The following is a 15,909-nucleotide window of genomic DNA, read 5'->3' on the forward strand; positions in this document are numbered from 1 at the left end:
GTTGGGTGTGCTTGATGGCTGGAAGTATCCGCTTCCAAAGACCTTCAGCACACCTCGCTCTCCGTCTTTAACGCAAAGCGCAGCGTTATTTATAAAACAAGGTAGAGCGAAGATACTTGAGGGGGGGGAAAGATAGATGTCCTCGCCATTAGATAGCAAAGCTTTCACTGCCGGCAGTGGAATATCTTTTACCACACATCCCTGCTGTTATTTGGCTAACAGAGGGATCCTGGTCCAGTTTATTTTGGAGAAGAACTCGCTGTCTTTCCGCTGTGGAAGGAAGCAATCCAAACAGTATCTGAATGCTAACGCCACCTCGAGTTTATAGATTATTCGGACACCTTTAGAAAGATCTCCCCGCCCAGTTCAGAAGCAAGAACGCGGCAGGATATCTTCGGTCCCTCTTGTTTTGCTTGTCGGCTAGCAAGGAGCAGTTGTCTTTTTGGGCAATGGAAGGGAAGTTACAATAAACGCCGCATCTGTCGATAATTACCTGGGATCTCTGCCTTTAGAAGTCAGAAATGAAGCTAGACGGCACTCTAATCTTGATTTCTGACAGACCGCAAGGCGTAACCTCTCTCTCCTTTCTCCCCTCCCCCATTAACTCCCCCCTCTCCGCTCACGAAACCAGTCATCCTCTGATCCAGCGTCCAAGAACTGCGTGAAATCAACGTTTTGGGCAGACTGCCCGAAATAGGCGCTGGGGCTTTTAGGGAAGCGAGCAGGGCTGAAGGGCCATCCTTGGAAAGTGCATCTCTGGTCCTCTAAATGACTAACCGGACGCCGTGACCGAGGCGTCGGAATCTAATCCCCCAAGTCGCGCCTGGGGAGATCTAGTGAGACTCCAACATCAACTCGATTCAGCATGCATTTAAACAGGCTCCCTGGAATGTAACATGGCCCCGAATTAGTTCACATTCTGGACGTAAAATTACCGTCCCATTTGATATTCTTGGAATCCACTCCTGACAGAAGCGGAATCCTTCTCCTCAAACCCAGTTCACACTCTACTTGTAATTAGGGGCCATTAGTGAAATGGGGTTTCATTAAACCATTCTTGCTGGGTTGTCTGGAATATACCGATGCAAATGCTCCTTATTTGGAAACAAAGCATACAACTACCACTTGATTTCGATGCGGAAAACTGCACTTATTTAGGATCGCAGTTTAACTTTGCCTAAGACTTTGAAATCTTGGTGGTGGACATAATTGGCCCAATAGTAGTGGGGCTCCTGCCTGAAAATGGACCCCAGACCCAAGGGCTAACACTATCTTCTTCCGCACTTGGAGGCCAGTGAAGGCAACCAATTCCGACGACCCTAAATCGACCCTCATCGCGCATTCAGATAGGAATGACTCGGAAGTAAATCTTGTGACATAAATCGGCCCTCCTTCCAGCAGACGACGATAGCATGGAAAGCAATGCCTCTCGATTAGACGGAGCTGAGACGGATTTTAAGGAAGTATTTAAGCGGGCCGCCTCGGAAGGAAAAAGTTTGAGGATCTCAGGAAAGGATAACCGGTGGAATCGGGGTGCTTATAACCCGTTTCTCCTAAGCCCTTCAAAGGCTGGTATGTTTGGGAGGGGGAAGGGAAGGCAGAAGAGTAACAGCCTCTGAGAGCAGCCGGCGCCTTGGGGAAGGGGCTTCCTCCGTTCTCTGGCTAACGGTCTGGGAAAGGCAGTGGAGAGGAGGGAGGGGGAAGCGGAAACTTTCGCCTCAGCCTCTACAAAGTCCCTCCTTCTCCACGTCAAGCCAATGACACCGCTGCCCCCAAACTTTCCGCCAGCAGGAGCTATAAGAGCCTCCCAGGCTGCAACTTTCGCCCAACTCCCAGCCAGCTCCGAGGAGCCCTCGGGAGGGGAGCTGACAGCGCCAGAGATTCTCCCTCCTCCGCTGCTTTTCTTTTCGGCTCCCGATGGCTTCTACTCTCCCATCCAATTGAACGTTGCTGCCGCCCTCATCTGGACTCTCGCAGGCCAAGGATCTACCCGCGGGGAGCTGGCTGGGTAAGCATCGCCCGGCCCCCCTCGCCCCTTCCAAAGGGCTGTTCGGTGTGCCGCAGGTTGGCCCCAGAGATGATGCAGCAGCAGCAGGACGAGTCCAACTCTCCAGTCTCGCCCGCCGACGACAGCTTGAGCAACAGCGAAGAGGAGCCCGATCGCCAGCAGCAGCAACAGCAACAGCAGCCGCAGCCGCAGCAGCCGCAGCTTCAAGGCGCCGGCAAACGAGGAGGACGGAAGAGGCGCTCGAGCCGTAGGGCGGCCTCAGGAGTCAGCGGAGGAGGCCCCGGAGGGGGCGGCGGAGTGACCGGCGGGGGTCTCGGCTCGGCAGAGGAGCCGTGTAGTCCGGCGCAAGGCAAAAGAGGCAAGAAGTCGGGCGGAGGCGGCAGCAGCAGCGGAGGCGGCAGCCCTCAGTCCTACGAGGAGCTTCAAACGCAGCGGGTGATGGCCAACGTCCGCGAGCGCCAGCGCACGCAGTCGCTGAACGAAGCCTTCGCGGCTCTGCGCAAGATCATCCCGACGCTGCCGTCGGACAAGCTGAGCAAGATCCAGACCCTCAAGCTGGCCGCTCGCTACATCGACTTCCTCTACCAGGTTCTGCAGAGTGACGAGCTCGACTCCAAGATGGCCAGCTGCAGCTATGTGGCCCACGAGCGCCTCAGCTACGCCTTCTCCGTTTGGCGCATGGAAGGCGCCTGGTCCATGTCCGCTTCCCATTAGCGTCCTGTTCAGCCTGGCCCGGAGACTTTAGGTAAGAGCGCAGGATTCGGTGGAGCGGGGCCGGGCTAAGGAAGTGAGGGACCCTCGCGAGGAGGTCGCCTAAGGACCTCCAAGGGACTGGCTGTACGGGGAGGGGGGGGGGAGTGCCGAGTAAGCGCTCCCCAGGGATATCCTGCCTGGAAATCTCCGGAATTCAAAGATCTTTGAAAACACAATTGACTACTCCTACAAGGAATCTAGTCAGGCTTCCGGGGCCAGGTTTTCAAGAACTTTTCTCCCCTCACCAGGGTCCTCGACCTTGGAGTCCCTTGATGATTTGCAGAGCAGCAGAAATGGAGGGGGGTGAGGGGTTTTTCTCAGAAAGATAGAGAGGCTGCGAGGAATCCTCTGCAACTTTAGAGAGGGTTGAATTCGTTATCTCAATCCTCTTCTGGATGTCCCTCTGGGTACCAACGTAGCCTTCCCCTTCTCTTGAGCTATGCCACCACAAGGTGGGGGTAGCTGAGTGAGGAGTAAAAGGAGTTGAACATCTTATCAACCACTTTAGCCACCCTGTTGTCTTTGGCATGAAAATTAAGGACCAGGGTAGCTAATCCTTGAGCAATCTTGATTCCACAGGTGTTTTCAGAGAGATTTTCCCAGCTCAAGTACTCATCTTGTTCTCAAGCCCTGACCCAGCTTTACTCACTCCACTTCTTTCATCCATATTCCAAAATTGTTCTTGATTTTTAACAAGACTTTAGGCCATCCCTTGGCCTTATTAGAAAAATCCTATAGAAATTTAGGCAAGGGAAATGAAGCTTTCTTTAAAATCCAGCTGTTAGGTTTTCTCTCCAAAGCACAACCTCTCCCTGTTCTGCATCCTTTGCCTTCAGAGGTGTTTTCATTTTTATCCATTTTATTTCCACTTATTATATTTCAATATTTCCCCTTGGAAGGAGCATATACTTGAAGAAAAATAAGCTTTTCTTGCATTTTTTTCTCTCTCTCTCCAGAACACTTACACATATCCAGGCTCATCTTCTTGTGCACCTTCTTGCTTTATGCAAAGTGAAGTCCACCAATATCTGTAAATGAGCAACATAGAAGAATCTTTTTCCAAGATTCTCCTGGGAGCACTCTGACCTTAGGAATGTTTATAGTCCTGCTAGCACCTCTTGGATTTTCCACACACATTCCCAATTGCAGGAAGGGATGGTGGGTGTAATGGTGGCTGTGCTTAATTGCATGTTTCTTCTTCTTCTTCTTCTTCTTCTTCTTCTTCTTCTTCTTCTTCTTCTTCTTCTTCTTCTTCTTCTTCTTCTTCTTCTTCTTCTTCTTCTTCTTCTTCTTCTTCTTCTTCTTCTTCTTCTTCTTCTTCTTCTTCTTCTTCCCTCTTTCCCTCTCATTAAAAAAATTAGAAAAAACACAAAATGGATTCAACTTACCAAAATTTGGGTGGAGGTTGCAGATCCCAAGCTAAAAGTCTTGTTTGCTAGACTTTCTTGGCTAACTATTTCCAGTAAAGCCAGTTATATTACAAAAGGTCTACTAGTTATTTTGAGAATGGTAATACAGGGAGTGCTTGGGTAGAAATTTCATTTGGTGTCACAAAACATAAAACAACATATTTTGAAAGCACATATGCCAGAATTACTGTCCCAGGGTTGCCCCAGATTATAGCTGATAAAAGCCCATAATTTTTATAGAAATGCAATCAAGATCCTATGCAGACTTATGATGTAAATAGCCCTGTGTTAGAGTATCTCCACTTGTAATATTTGCTGATCTTGCCCTAGAAATGTGCATTGATGGTGCTAATAGCCTGAAGCCTAATGTGTTTTTAAAACTTTAGCTCTTCTAACATTTTTTTTCATACTTTCCTACTAGAAAATTCATCAGGATAAAGTGTGCATGGGATCATATAGTTAAATCTGTTAATACAGAATCAAAGGATTTTTAAAATAGTAATGGAAACTGGAGCCTCATTTTTAGAGCCAAGTTATTTTACCTATGGAGAGCTTTATTTACTTGCATGAAAGTGGCAGGATACCCAAATAAAGCTATGAATCTTCTTTCAAAAATGAATTGTTCTGTTTTGGCCAGGCATTGCAAACACACATTATTTTCCTTCAGGAAGAACTAGTTATTAAGTCCTATTACATATTCCAGAGTAAAGGCATCTAGAATTACCTGGCAACAATACATGTAATTCTGAGGCAAGTCACATTATTTTGTTGGAACTGACTTGTACCAGTGTGAGTAGAATACATGATCCTTTATCCTACTGAATACAACAGGTCTTACTCCCAGGTAAGATGGAGTTTAGCACTGCTGAGTTGAGGGAGCGGGGAGGGCAACTGGTTAAATTATTTTTTTACATCAAATGTATTGGTGTAAAAAAAAATATGAGCACATGGAAATACCACCTCACAGATTAAAGGTCCTCCAGAAAGTTGGATTGGAGACCAAGAAGAAGCTTCAAGCTTGAACTGGTGCCTATTTACTCAGAAGTCCTACTGAGGGTGGTAGCTTTATCTGCAGCCTTAGGCCCAGGGGGGAAAAATCAGCACTTCCTACCCTATAACTGGCATTCTTTTGGAGGAAATATCACCAACTGGAGTTGATGGGAGAATCAACTGCAAAAATCCTTATAATTATCCAGAAATCCTTCTTTTATTAAACTCAAGCAATTTGGATTTATGTCTGAGAAAATCTGATCAGGCTCAGAGGATTAGATGAGCCTTTCCACAGTTTCCCCCCTTGCCAGATCAGCCCTGGCCCCATTTGGCTGGAATGAGGGGTATTGAAGTCCAAAGTGTCCAAAAAGGCAGTAGATCAGGAGAAAAAGGCACTAGCCGATCCCTCTCTTGGTCCCCTCTGCCCTCCCTTCCTTTCCGTAACTGCAGCCTGGGAGGGCCGAACTGGTGGTGTTCTGGGGGATTGGAGAGAACTAGGCTGGGGTCGAAAGTCAAAGAGGCTAAACTTCTTAGCTAAGGGATGGGGGGGGCATAGAAGAGGATCGCTGCGGCAGATCTTCCATCGGTGGATAAAGCTGGCTAAACGCCAGACTGCTCTCGGTCAAATTGTTCAAAAACCTTGAGATCTCATTCGCTGGAAATCCAAGGCCAATGACCCTGTTCCAAAGCTTCGGCGGTTGCATGTGATGGGCGTGTAGAATTTTACAATATCTGTACAATTCTTCGCGCGTTCTTCTTCGGTTTTCTTGGAGCCAATGCTTGATCCAGGATGCCAGTGGGCCAGCACACATCAACTCGGATTATTTTCATTCTTCCTAACCCCATCCAGTTCCCACAATACAGTAGGTGGTTAAGCGTGGCTGCTTCCCACGAGGCGACTGGAAAATTCAGGAATTCCGGCTCCCGAACCAAGTTACCCCAAAAAGGAGCGAGGGCTAATTTAAGGGAGAATTTAGTTAAGCTCCAGGAGGATAATGTATTCCCCATTTACTAGATTCGCCCGAGATAGATCTCCGTGACGCTTCCTTCGGCGCGTTTCCTGATTTCATGCCTTGCCAATGTTCCTTCCACCTCCCCTCCTCCAATCCGCCTTCCTTTGTGCTTTAATTTCCCCCTACACACACGCGCACTCGCACTCACACCCTCACGCAGCCTTGCAAACCGCAGCTTGAAACGAGCAGAGTCATAGTTCTGGAGGGTCGCGAAAAGAAGCTTTTTCTTCTCGCTTCGCCCTCTCTTTCTAAGAGGGTTAATGTTTTTCTTTTTTCTAGTAACAGTTTTCTCCCTTCTCCCCTTCCCTTCTTGTCTCTCTCTTTTTTTTCCTCCCAGATAACATTGTTCTCAAAGGGAAGGAGAGAAAATGGACAAAGTAGAGACTCTGCAATTGGATTCGCCCTCACTTCACATCCCGGGGTTATTTCCCCCCTTCTCAGACTATAGCACGCCAAGGATTTTCTTGGAAATGTAGACCCGTTCTTGGTCCAGGTTGCAAAGAGCAGGGCGTGGGGAGAGCAATTGAGGCAAGAGACCTAGAGCCCCTCAGACGGTGAGGTGGCTGATCCAGAGTGAAGGCTGGATGATCTACCAAACATCTCTGCATTCTGATCGAAATCTGAACCAGCTTCCCCCCCCCTTACCATTTTGACGAAGAATGTTGGAATTTTTCCCCTACTTCCTTTCCCTCTTTTTTGCATGCATGCATTCCCTAGAGAGCTTATGAGCCACTCATGAAAGGAAATATGTTACTGGAGTCCCCCACCTTTCTTTTTGAACAGATCTAATGACAACGAGCCCCCCCTTTTTTTAAGGAGTGAGAAAGGGAAATTCTCCCACCCGCCGCCCAAAAACCATTTCAGCAGCAAAACCTTACTGGCTCAAACTCTCATGAGCAAAATATTTCAGGTTCCTTATTAGTTTTGCTTTGTTTTGGAATTGTTCCTGGAAAAAAAGGGGGGGTGCGGGGGACAAAAATGAATCATTCTATTTATTTATTGATGACCCTTGTTAAAATGCAAATAGATCCGGTGTCTAAATGCATTCCTATTTTGATGATTGTTTTGTAAATATCATTGTATATTTTTCTGCAATAAATACATTGAACTGTTAAAGAAAATTAACAGTTTGATCTGTACTGAGAAAAATAGACTTGAAACTCATGGTAAATAATACTGGCAGATAGATCTGGAATTATCCAGAAGTGGAGGGGGTGAGAGTAGTAGACAGGAGGGAAATATAAACAAATGGGGGGAAAGCGCAAATAAACCAGCTACTGATAGACACAGGAGTGTTAATTATTGAGACAGCTTTATGATTCTGTTTGTGGATTTACTGAGCTTCAGATATTAACCCTCTTTCAGTCAAAACAACTAAGTACTTGACAGGTTCAAAAGCAGTGAAATGTGTGCAATCTCTTCCTCCACTCTCTTAATGAAAAACTATTGCCCTCTCTATATCTAGTATCTTTATTAATGTAGAGGCTTTTTGCTATCCTGGAAATCTATGTTAAGATTTGTTGCAGTGCTAAATAAACGGATCATCCACAATTACACTTCAAGTGCATGCTTTTTTTTTGAGACAACGACAAGGGATTGGTTAGATTTATTCTAAAGGACACTCAAGAGCCCCTTTGGTTTTTTTTTAACTAACATTTAATTAGCATAGGCACAGAGGCTTAATACCTGGGAAACTAATAACTGGGAATATAGCGTAACTTGGAAATAATTGATTCTTTGTAAGCTTTAGAATGTTTATATCACCCGGTCTTCAAACTGGCACTCTCAATGCGTTGCCCAACCAGTGTAAACGTGGTTTAGAAGTGATGGGAGTCAGAGTCCAATTACATCTGGAAAACGTCAGGGGAAAGGTTGGTTCAGACTAAATAGATCCGGTAAGCTCAAAATAACATGAAACAAATCCCATTCATTTCCACCAAATTGCCAAGGAATATTCCCAGTTATTATTTCAAAGCAACACTTCCTTTTTAAAAGAAAAAAAAATATCCCTGTTGCTGCTTTCCTGATATAGGGAAGCTCTGTCTTCTGGCGTTTCACTGGGAAAAGGATGCAAACACCTTCAACACCTAGCAAATGCCAGATTGTGTTCCCTTTGCAGATTTCTAAGTAACCCCTCAATTCACAGTCTAAAGATACAAAGGCGAGTTCCCTTTTATGGGCTGAAGTAAAGGGATGAATCCCAGTGGACCATTTATACAAGTAAGGTCCAATGGCAATTAGAGCCAGGGGCTCTATGCAGTTAGTCCAAATCGCAGCTTGCACCCTCTGCACCCTTTCTTGAGGTGGGGGTTGCTTTGAATAACAAGACCCTGCTGCTGCCCATCAGCTTGTCTTTCTGCTCACGTGGGCTGGAGATATAGCTGAAACATCAGGGTTGGTCTCTCTCAGATTTCCACGCTAGCAGCTCAAGGAGGAAAGCATCAAAAGTAGACTTTGACGTCTTCCTTCCATGCCGAATCATGAAGGAATTCTGTTCAGGTCGCTTCAGATTCTGGTGGCTTCCCAGCCTGCAACTGCTATTTGCTCCTTTCTAACTCTTAGAGAACTCTAAGAGAAATGTTAAAGTGGCGGGTTTCCTTCGAAGTTTGTGGTGTTTACTTAGCCTAGATTGTGCTGGCATTCTTGTCTCGCTTGTTTGTCTTTCCTTATCTACCTATTAACAACTCTGAGCTAGCTTAAGCCTCTTATCTACCTCTCGACAGAATATATATTGACTCTCTACACTTCGAATATGTGTATGTGTGTATAGTTCTTCACACAAAAACACACATGTTTGAAGTAGCAGAACCTAGGTATATTAAAGCTGATTAGCCAGGACTTTGGAAATTTTTCGCTGGCTTATTAAGAAGAAATATATATGGGCAGAGGGCATCGTGAAGGAAAAAAAATGAAGACGGTGCTTTGGTTTCCTAAGGGCCAATGGTTTAAGAACGGAAATATTTAAGGGAAACCTTCAAATGTGAACCTAGAGACCCAAACAAGATCCTTTTCTGGGCAATGTGGAAAGGTAGGACACCAAATTATGTCTGCATGTTCTTTTCTCTTTCTTGGGTTGCTCCTGTTATTATAATGGTCATAATAATTACAACGTTAATCTAAGTTACGGTGGCTATCAGCTTTGATTATGTTTGGGGTAGAGTTGGGAGATATGCCATAACAGTTTCTATCAAAGCTGATTTCTAGCATGAACAATCATTGCATACATTTCGGTTCTGTTATTTTTAATTAATTTTAAGTAAAGACAAATCAATTTTAATCTAATCCATTACTGTAACAGTTGGCAAAGAATATTCCTATTTAACTGAAGTGATTTACTTCAGGACAAGAAGGCAAAGAGTTGATCAACCCTTGTCCATCTCTTTTTAGAATCAACTTAGTTTGAACCAGCCAGCACACTTCTAAAGAAATAACTGGATGTACCGTTTTGTGTCCCTTTGATTTTCAGCAGATTTTCTTTCCAACTAAGTAAGTTTAGAATGGCTATTTATGACTATCATACTAAACGCACCTATTATGGAACAAGCCCCACTGAACTCAGCTGAGTTCGAGAATAGAACACGCTTAGGGTTGCACTATAAAGTATATATCCATACGCATTGCATATCCTAATAGGATGTCTGCCTTGCAGTCTGTGCTAAACAAACCGGCGGCTTAACGGGAAGGAACAGCCGCTGATTTCCAACGCAGCTTGTTTTGATTTGTAGCTGAAATGAAAGTGAAACAACTGATGGGGGAAGCGCCTGCAATCAGTAGCAGGTTTTGTTTCAGAACCAAGCAGCACCTGGTTGAGCTTGTTTGAATTGAGAAACTAAGCAGGATTGGGTTTGGTTACTATTTGAAGGGGACACTTCCAAGGAATTCCAGTGGGAGGAAAAACATTCCAGAAAAAGGCAAAAGGAAACCACTTCCTATTCTTGGCAGAAGATTAGACAGTTTGTCCGTGCCTGAGGTCACTAGGCTCCATATCGACGATGGAGTTATACCTCTAAGCAGGACTGGGTGCTTGCGACTGGGTTAGCCCATCATCAGCCCCAGTCCTTTTGAAGGCAGTGGATACAACTTTCAGAAATGTTCTCACAATCTATACCTGATTTCCTGTATCACTGAATTCAGGAAACCTGCATGGAATCGATACCTTTTCTACCTTTTTCCAAACTGACTTGGAAAATCGCAATTAAAGCCTGCTCGGATTTTGAGACCACTCGCTTTCCTCCCTCGCCAGAACGTTAGAAACACAGGCGTTTGGAAAGATCAAAGGGAGGTGGCCGGGCGGACCAGAAGGAGAGACAACCTTTCTCCATCTGGCGTTCCCACATGTATGGGCTTACAATCCATCATCACCCGAGGCCGAGTTTTGCCGGGCGGGGATGGCCGTTGTAGTGCAAGGCGCCTGAAGAGTCCAGACGTGGAAGAGAACAGCCACGCAAGCACTGAAACTGCGCAGCAGCTCCTCGTGCCTTTTTGAAGGCGGGGGAGGCATCAAAATCTCCTTCCCGAACTCGGGGTCTTGCTTGGAAACCTGCGTCGGCCGTCTTTCCAAAGAATCAGGACTGCTGACTCTCGGCTTCCCTCCTTCGGGACCCGGGGTCTCAGCAGCGGCGGATGCTGGGACGAGAAGCAAGAGGCAGGGTCTCTGCCCCATCAGAACTCTTGAAGGCGACCCAAGTCACTCTGGAAAGTTACATTCTTCTGTTCACCTTGTAAGGTCCCCTGGGAAGTTTCTGTGCCAATCAGCTTCAAAGCGACGCGAGGCCTCCCTGTTCGGGTGGGTGGGTTCCTCGCCTAACCCGGGAGGTGGAGGGTGAACACCCGCCGGAGAAACCCGGGTTGGAACTTGGCGAGTCCGCGGAGCTTTCCTGCACATTCCATGGTTTGGCAAAGGCTGACCTAGTTATTTTCCCCAAGTCCTGTATCAAATTCTTCTCAGGCATACAGTTTTATTTGAAGTCCTGCCCAGGCATCCTTCAAAGTGAGCGTTTGTCCCTGGTCTAATGATGTCAGGCGGTTTCCCCCTGAAACTTTTTAATGTCTTTTTTTTTTTTAAGTTGCGGGGCGGGGGGGGACGACAAAACAAATTGAAGCGTGTGGGAAATCGAACTAGGATTCGGTGCCCTTGAGAGAAGCGGATGAAGGGAAGGACCGCTCAAGGATGGAGTAATGCAGGGATTTGTTCTGAACCGTAGCGAGAGAAGGTTGCCGTGCGGTTTCGGCATGTTCACTCTGCGGAGTAACTTCCCCGATATTTTTGAGGTGGCCTCCCAGGGAAGCGCTCTGCCAACTGCAGCTCGAAACACGCTGTAATTCCAAACTTAAAACGCCCGAAAGCCGCTTCTTTCATTTCATGGGAAGTTATCTGGATCTCAGGGGGTTGGACCCTAGCCCCGATCGGCAACACGTGCAGGAAATCAAAATGCTCGTCTGAGCAAAAGGAACGTTTCTGAATCCACTAAATCAAAATGGCTGCTATGCCTGGAGTTTGATCGTGATCTGAACCGTCTTCATTGGAGCCATAGTCATAAAACTGCTAAATTTAAGAATTGGCAGTTGATCAATTTATGCCGCAATTTCTGCAGATCCGTATATTCGTGGTTATTTCCAGGAAAACATCCTTCCCTAACAAAGTATACAAGGTTATAACAGTAAATCCTTTTGAATTTAAAGGATTTGTTTCTGAGGAAGACCTACTTTCGAATCACCTGCCTCTTAGTCATTGATTTCAGAATCGCAGGAAACATTTTCTTCCAGGAAACCCACTTATACCAAAACCAAAGAAAACCGGGACGAAATGAGAGCATACATTTCAAAGCGATGTAGACTTTATTAAAGAGGGAGTATAAAGCCCCATCACTTAAAAGAATCGTCTTTCCAAGTAATTACTATTAAAGTGTGAGATTTAATTTCAGAGTGTTTAATTGCTTAGGAAAAGAATAAAGAAACAAACTGCCTTATTCTGAAATGGACCACGTGAGATTATATTTTGAGATAATTAAGTTCTAAATTAGAATGGTCCAGTTGGAACGTGCATTTGTAATACTATGGTCTGCTTCATTGGAAGTAGCGTTTCCTCACCCCCCTCTTTTCAAGGACTAATTAGATCTCCAGAATAACCTTCAGGTCTAAAGGAGATTTAACATCTGGACAGTCACATATCTTACTTGTAAGCCAAGCAAGTGTTGAGTTCTTGATTTCTGACTCCTCCTAGCCTTGCTCACCTTTGTGGAAATCAATATTATTAAAACCCACACAGCCAATTCTGTTTGAATGCTACTAATATGCTAGTTGATCTATTAAGAGGCATCCCCAAGATAATCTCTGGTGAGGACCCCAGAAGTTACTAGGGGCCAAGGGTGGGTGCTGAGAAATACATTTACTTCTTTTTTTTCCTTCTGCTCATAAATCCTTACTTCTTATGCTTCTATTGAAAAGCAACTAGAACTCAATTTACTACCTACCATTTTTTAATATTTTTTTAATTACCCCTTTATTTTGATGTGCTTTCATAGAAAAATTTTCAGTTTCATCCCTCTGTTCAGATCCCATTCTCTTCTTTGGCCTTAGAGATCAAGGGAGTGTGCTGGGTAGGATCTATGTAGTACTTAGGGTTGAATGAACCCTGTCTTTTGATTATATTGCACACTGTCTCAAGATTGTTCTTTATCCACTATTCTGTACTCATTAATTTTCACGTCTCAATATTAGAAGCGCATGGAGAAATCTCAAATACTGGAATAAAGGGATTACATTCTAACCCTTTATTTTCATTGTGGATGCATTCTGATCCTGTACAACCAAATCCTTCCAAACATGGGCTCTTGGCTGGCAGCAAATGAAATACTGAAACAAAGGTTACCATAATCTGCTCAACAATAAACTGCCTAGTCCCATTTTTAGTACATTGTGCAAATGCAATTGTTAAGTTCAGTGGTGTATATAGGATGGTGTAACTCGTGTAAATCCTGTGCATAATTGCCCAAGTCAGTGTGTATAGGATTGTATCTTAGTCCATTTTCTGTACCCTTCCCTGAGAAAGAAAAGACGTTAAGGCCCATGCAAGTTGAATAGATTCATTCATTCAACAACATGACCAATTATTTCCACACAGAATCCTTTACCTGCTTTTTAAGAAACTGAAATTTCTTTTACCCTCTCTGTTCTTAGGACTTTCTTTGGTGGACTTAAATGGTCTTGGCAAATCAAAGCACGTGTCCTTTGAAGAAGGTGTGTAATTGGCGTTTAAGGCATGTATGGAATTCCCAGATGTCTATAAAATAAGAAAGTGCATTTGGCAGGTCACTTCAGGGTGGAACAGGTTAAAATCACTAGCACAAGCAATCCTGCCTCAACAGTATGCCATGTTTCCACTTTAGGAAATCAGACTGTGTTAGATTTTGGAAACGGCTACCATCTAGAGGGAATAATCAATTACTTGTTTTAAAAGATGCCTAAAAACCTATTGTTTTAAGTAGAAGTCATCACTTCCCAAAAACATTTCCAATTAATTACTGGGATCTGTGGGTTAATAGAATAATTTAGTTGTAATTACATTTGGAAATGCTGCTTAATACAGATGCGGAAAACCCTCTAAGGTGGCATTTGAAACCAGTTTTCATTTCATTTTCATTTATTGAAAATAAATTATTTGAAGTCAATAGGATTAGCTTCTCACTTAATGTACTAAATATTACTGATTTTTTTTTAAAAAAAACATCAATCTTTACTATCTCAGGTGGTTGCTGTTTTCAGGGCAATCCTATGCTTATTACACTGAAGTAAGCACCATTGAGTTCAATGGGATTCATATCCACCTAAGTGGATACCTGTCCTGATCAGACTAAGCCATGTAGCTTGATACAAACTTTGTCAACTGGTCTACTTCCCAAGAAAGTATATGTCTTATGTTTTCCTAACATTTTATAGTACACAAATCTTGCTATGGTACTGCAAAAACATTCTCTACTAATTAATTAATCTTGTTCATCAATCCTCACCTAATACCAAGTTTCAAAAAGTGAAGGAAATTATTCCAGTTGCACAAATAACATAATCTTGTATTTATTTACTAGAAGCAAGCCACTTTTCCATAACAGTAAAAATTATCTCTTAAAGATTACATTCTAATAGAATGAAGAGCATTTCAGGACAGACAGATAACTCAGTTCAAGGAGTGCAGATTTTACTGGGATTAGTCTAAATTCCTATGATAATACCTGTAATATTCCAATTTTTTTCCACAATAATAATTAAAAAGGCAAGGAAAGAGATGTCTCTCTGACTCACTGATTTGAAAAAAAGCAGAGAAAGGGAACTGCCTTTTAATTATTTTTTTTCCAGCATTCAACTTGAAGAATCAGTAATCTCCAGCAATCCTAGAAAAAAAAAGTCTTTCTCAGGCTTTGAATTGTACCCTTCTTCAGATGAATTTACCACAGTTGTGTCAAAAATCTTGAATGGTTTTTACATTGCTCAACCCATTGAATTTTGTTGTATGACTCCAACCATTGTATAAACCATGAACTACCAAGGCTTAGTGACTGTGGTTTATTGAACAAGAAAACCATGGTTTAATGATGCCACAAAAATATGGTCAGGTTCAAATGTTTGTTCCTACAGTACAGTATAAAAAATATGTCTCATGTCAGCAAAGAAGGTGTGATTTCTTAAAATCTAGCAGATGTATAGAGTCAATCTTCACTTAAGGTTTCAAAAGTACTGTGTCTTATTCACAATTAAGCTTAGGCTGTCCTAATCTCAGCAAAATCTTCAGATGAATTTTTTTTTTTAAAAATGTATGATGTCACAATAAATCTGATAGTCTTTAGTACTGCTGAGAAATAACAATATAGTGAGTTGGGAGTGGGGAGGGGAAGTCAAAGAACAAAAAGATCCAAAAGTTAAAAGCAAATGAGATTTGATTTTTCCACATCAAAGTCTTGCTTTTAATGTGGTGGTGGATTTTCCTTTTAAACATCCTGAATTTGAGATTGGGCTGAGTGAGTGTTGGTTCTGCAATTTTTTTTTAAATCCTGAAATTATGGTTGTATTCTTCAAACTTGCTCAAACTTGTTGATTTCATGGAACCTTGTCATTGCCCCCATTCCAGAATGTTTCTTCCTGTTCCAATGTAGCTTACATTCGTGGGATTTCCTCATGGTCTCACATTCCTGTACCCCCAACCTTATCCTACTTAGCTTCCAAGTTGGCTTGGTAAAAGCAGGCTAGATGCTGCCACCTGTTACAAATAAAGTCCATCCCATTTATCTCAATGGAGTTATTCCTTAGGAGATGTGGAGTGCGTTGTTTGTTGTAATCCATGAGATTTAATGACAGTCAATAGAGATTCAAGTGTTTTGTCTATAAGCCTCCCTAACTTGCTCAGGATATTTTTTATATATCTAAGTAAGTGAAGGAGGGAAGTTTTGCTATGGAAAAAAGTTGGAACTATGAAAGAAACCAATTTTTAAGCGTACAGTATGTTGGAACTGACTGGCACAACTAGAAGATATGACTATTGCCAGTTGACCTTCTACCCCACCTCCCCAATCATTGCCACCAAAACAGAGCATCTTTCAAGAAAAAATCACCTATGTAACAGAATGTGATTATGATTCACATTATATGCTGAGGTACCCATCCACTTTAGCTTGGCATGTTTTGCAAACTCATAAAATTAGATAAATTGAATAAACCATACTTAGATTAACTATGGATAAGTATA

At 43.4% G+C, this 15,909-nt stretch overlaps 1 protein-coding gene across 2 annotated transcripts in view; it reads left to right on the forward strand.

Moving 5' to 3' along the window:
- The first annotated feature begins 1,773 nt into the window (after window positions 1-1,773).
- Window positions 1,774-15,909, forward strand: part of TWIST1 (twist family bHLH transcription factor 1) — a 92,120-nt gene continuing 77,984 nt past the window's right edge. The window contains exons 1-2 of one of the 2 annotated variants that reach the window (XM_026678046.2): window positions 1,834-2,753; window positions 6,511-7,729. In XM_026678046.2, coding sequence (XP_026533831.1) covers window positions 2,078-2,722 — 645 coding nt within the window. In that variant the 5' untranslated portion in view covers window positions 1,834-2,077 and the 3' untranslated portion in view covers window positions 2,723-2,753; window positions 6,511-7,729. Of the gene's footprint in view, window positions 2,754-6,510; window positions 7,730-15,909 lie in introns of those variants that run through there. The other variant, XR_015745918.1, reaches the window with a different exon arrangement.

The sequence above is a fragment of the Notechis scutatus genome, chromosome Z (genome assembly GCF_049901735.1).
Source record: "Notechis scutatus isolate UNSWTSFEM ecotype Mainland chromosome Z, rNotScu1.2, whole genome shotgun sequence".
Lineage (NCBI taxonomy): Eukaryota > Metazoa > Chordata > Lepidosauria > Squamata > Elapidae > Notechis > Notechis scutatus.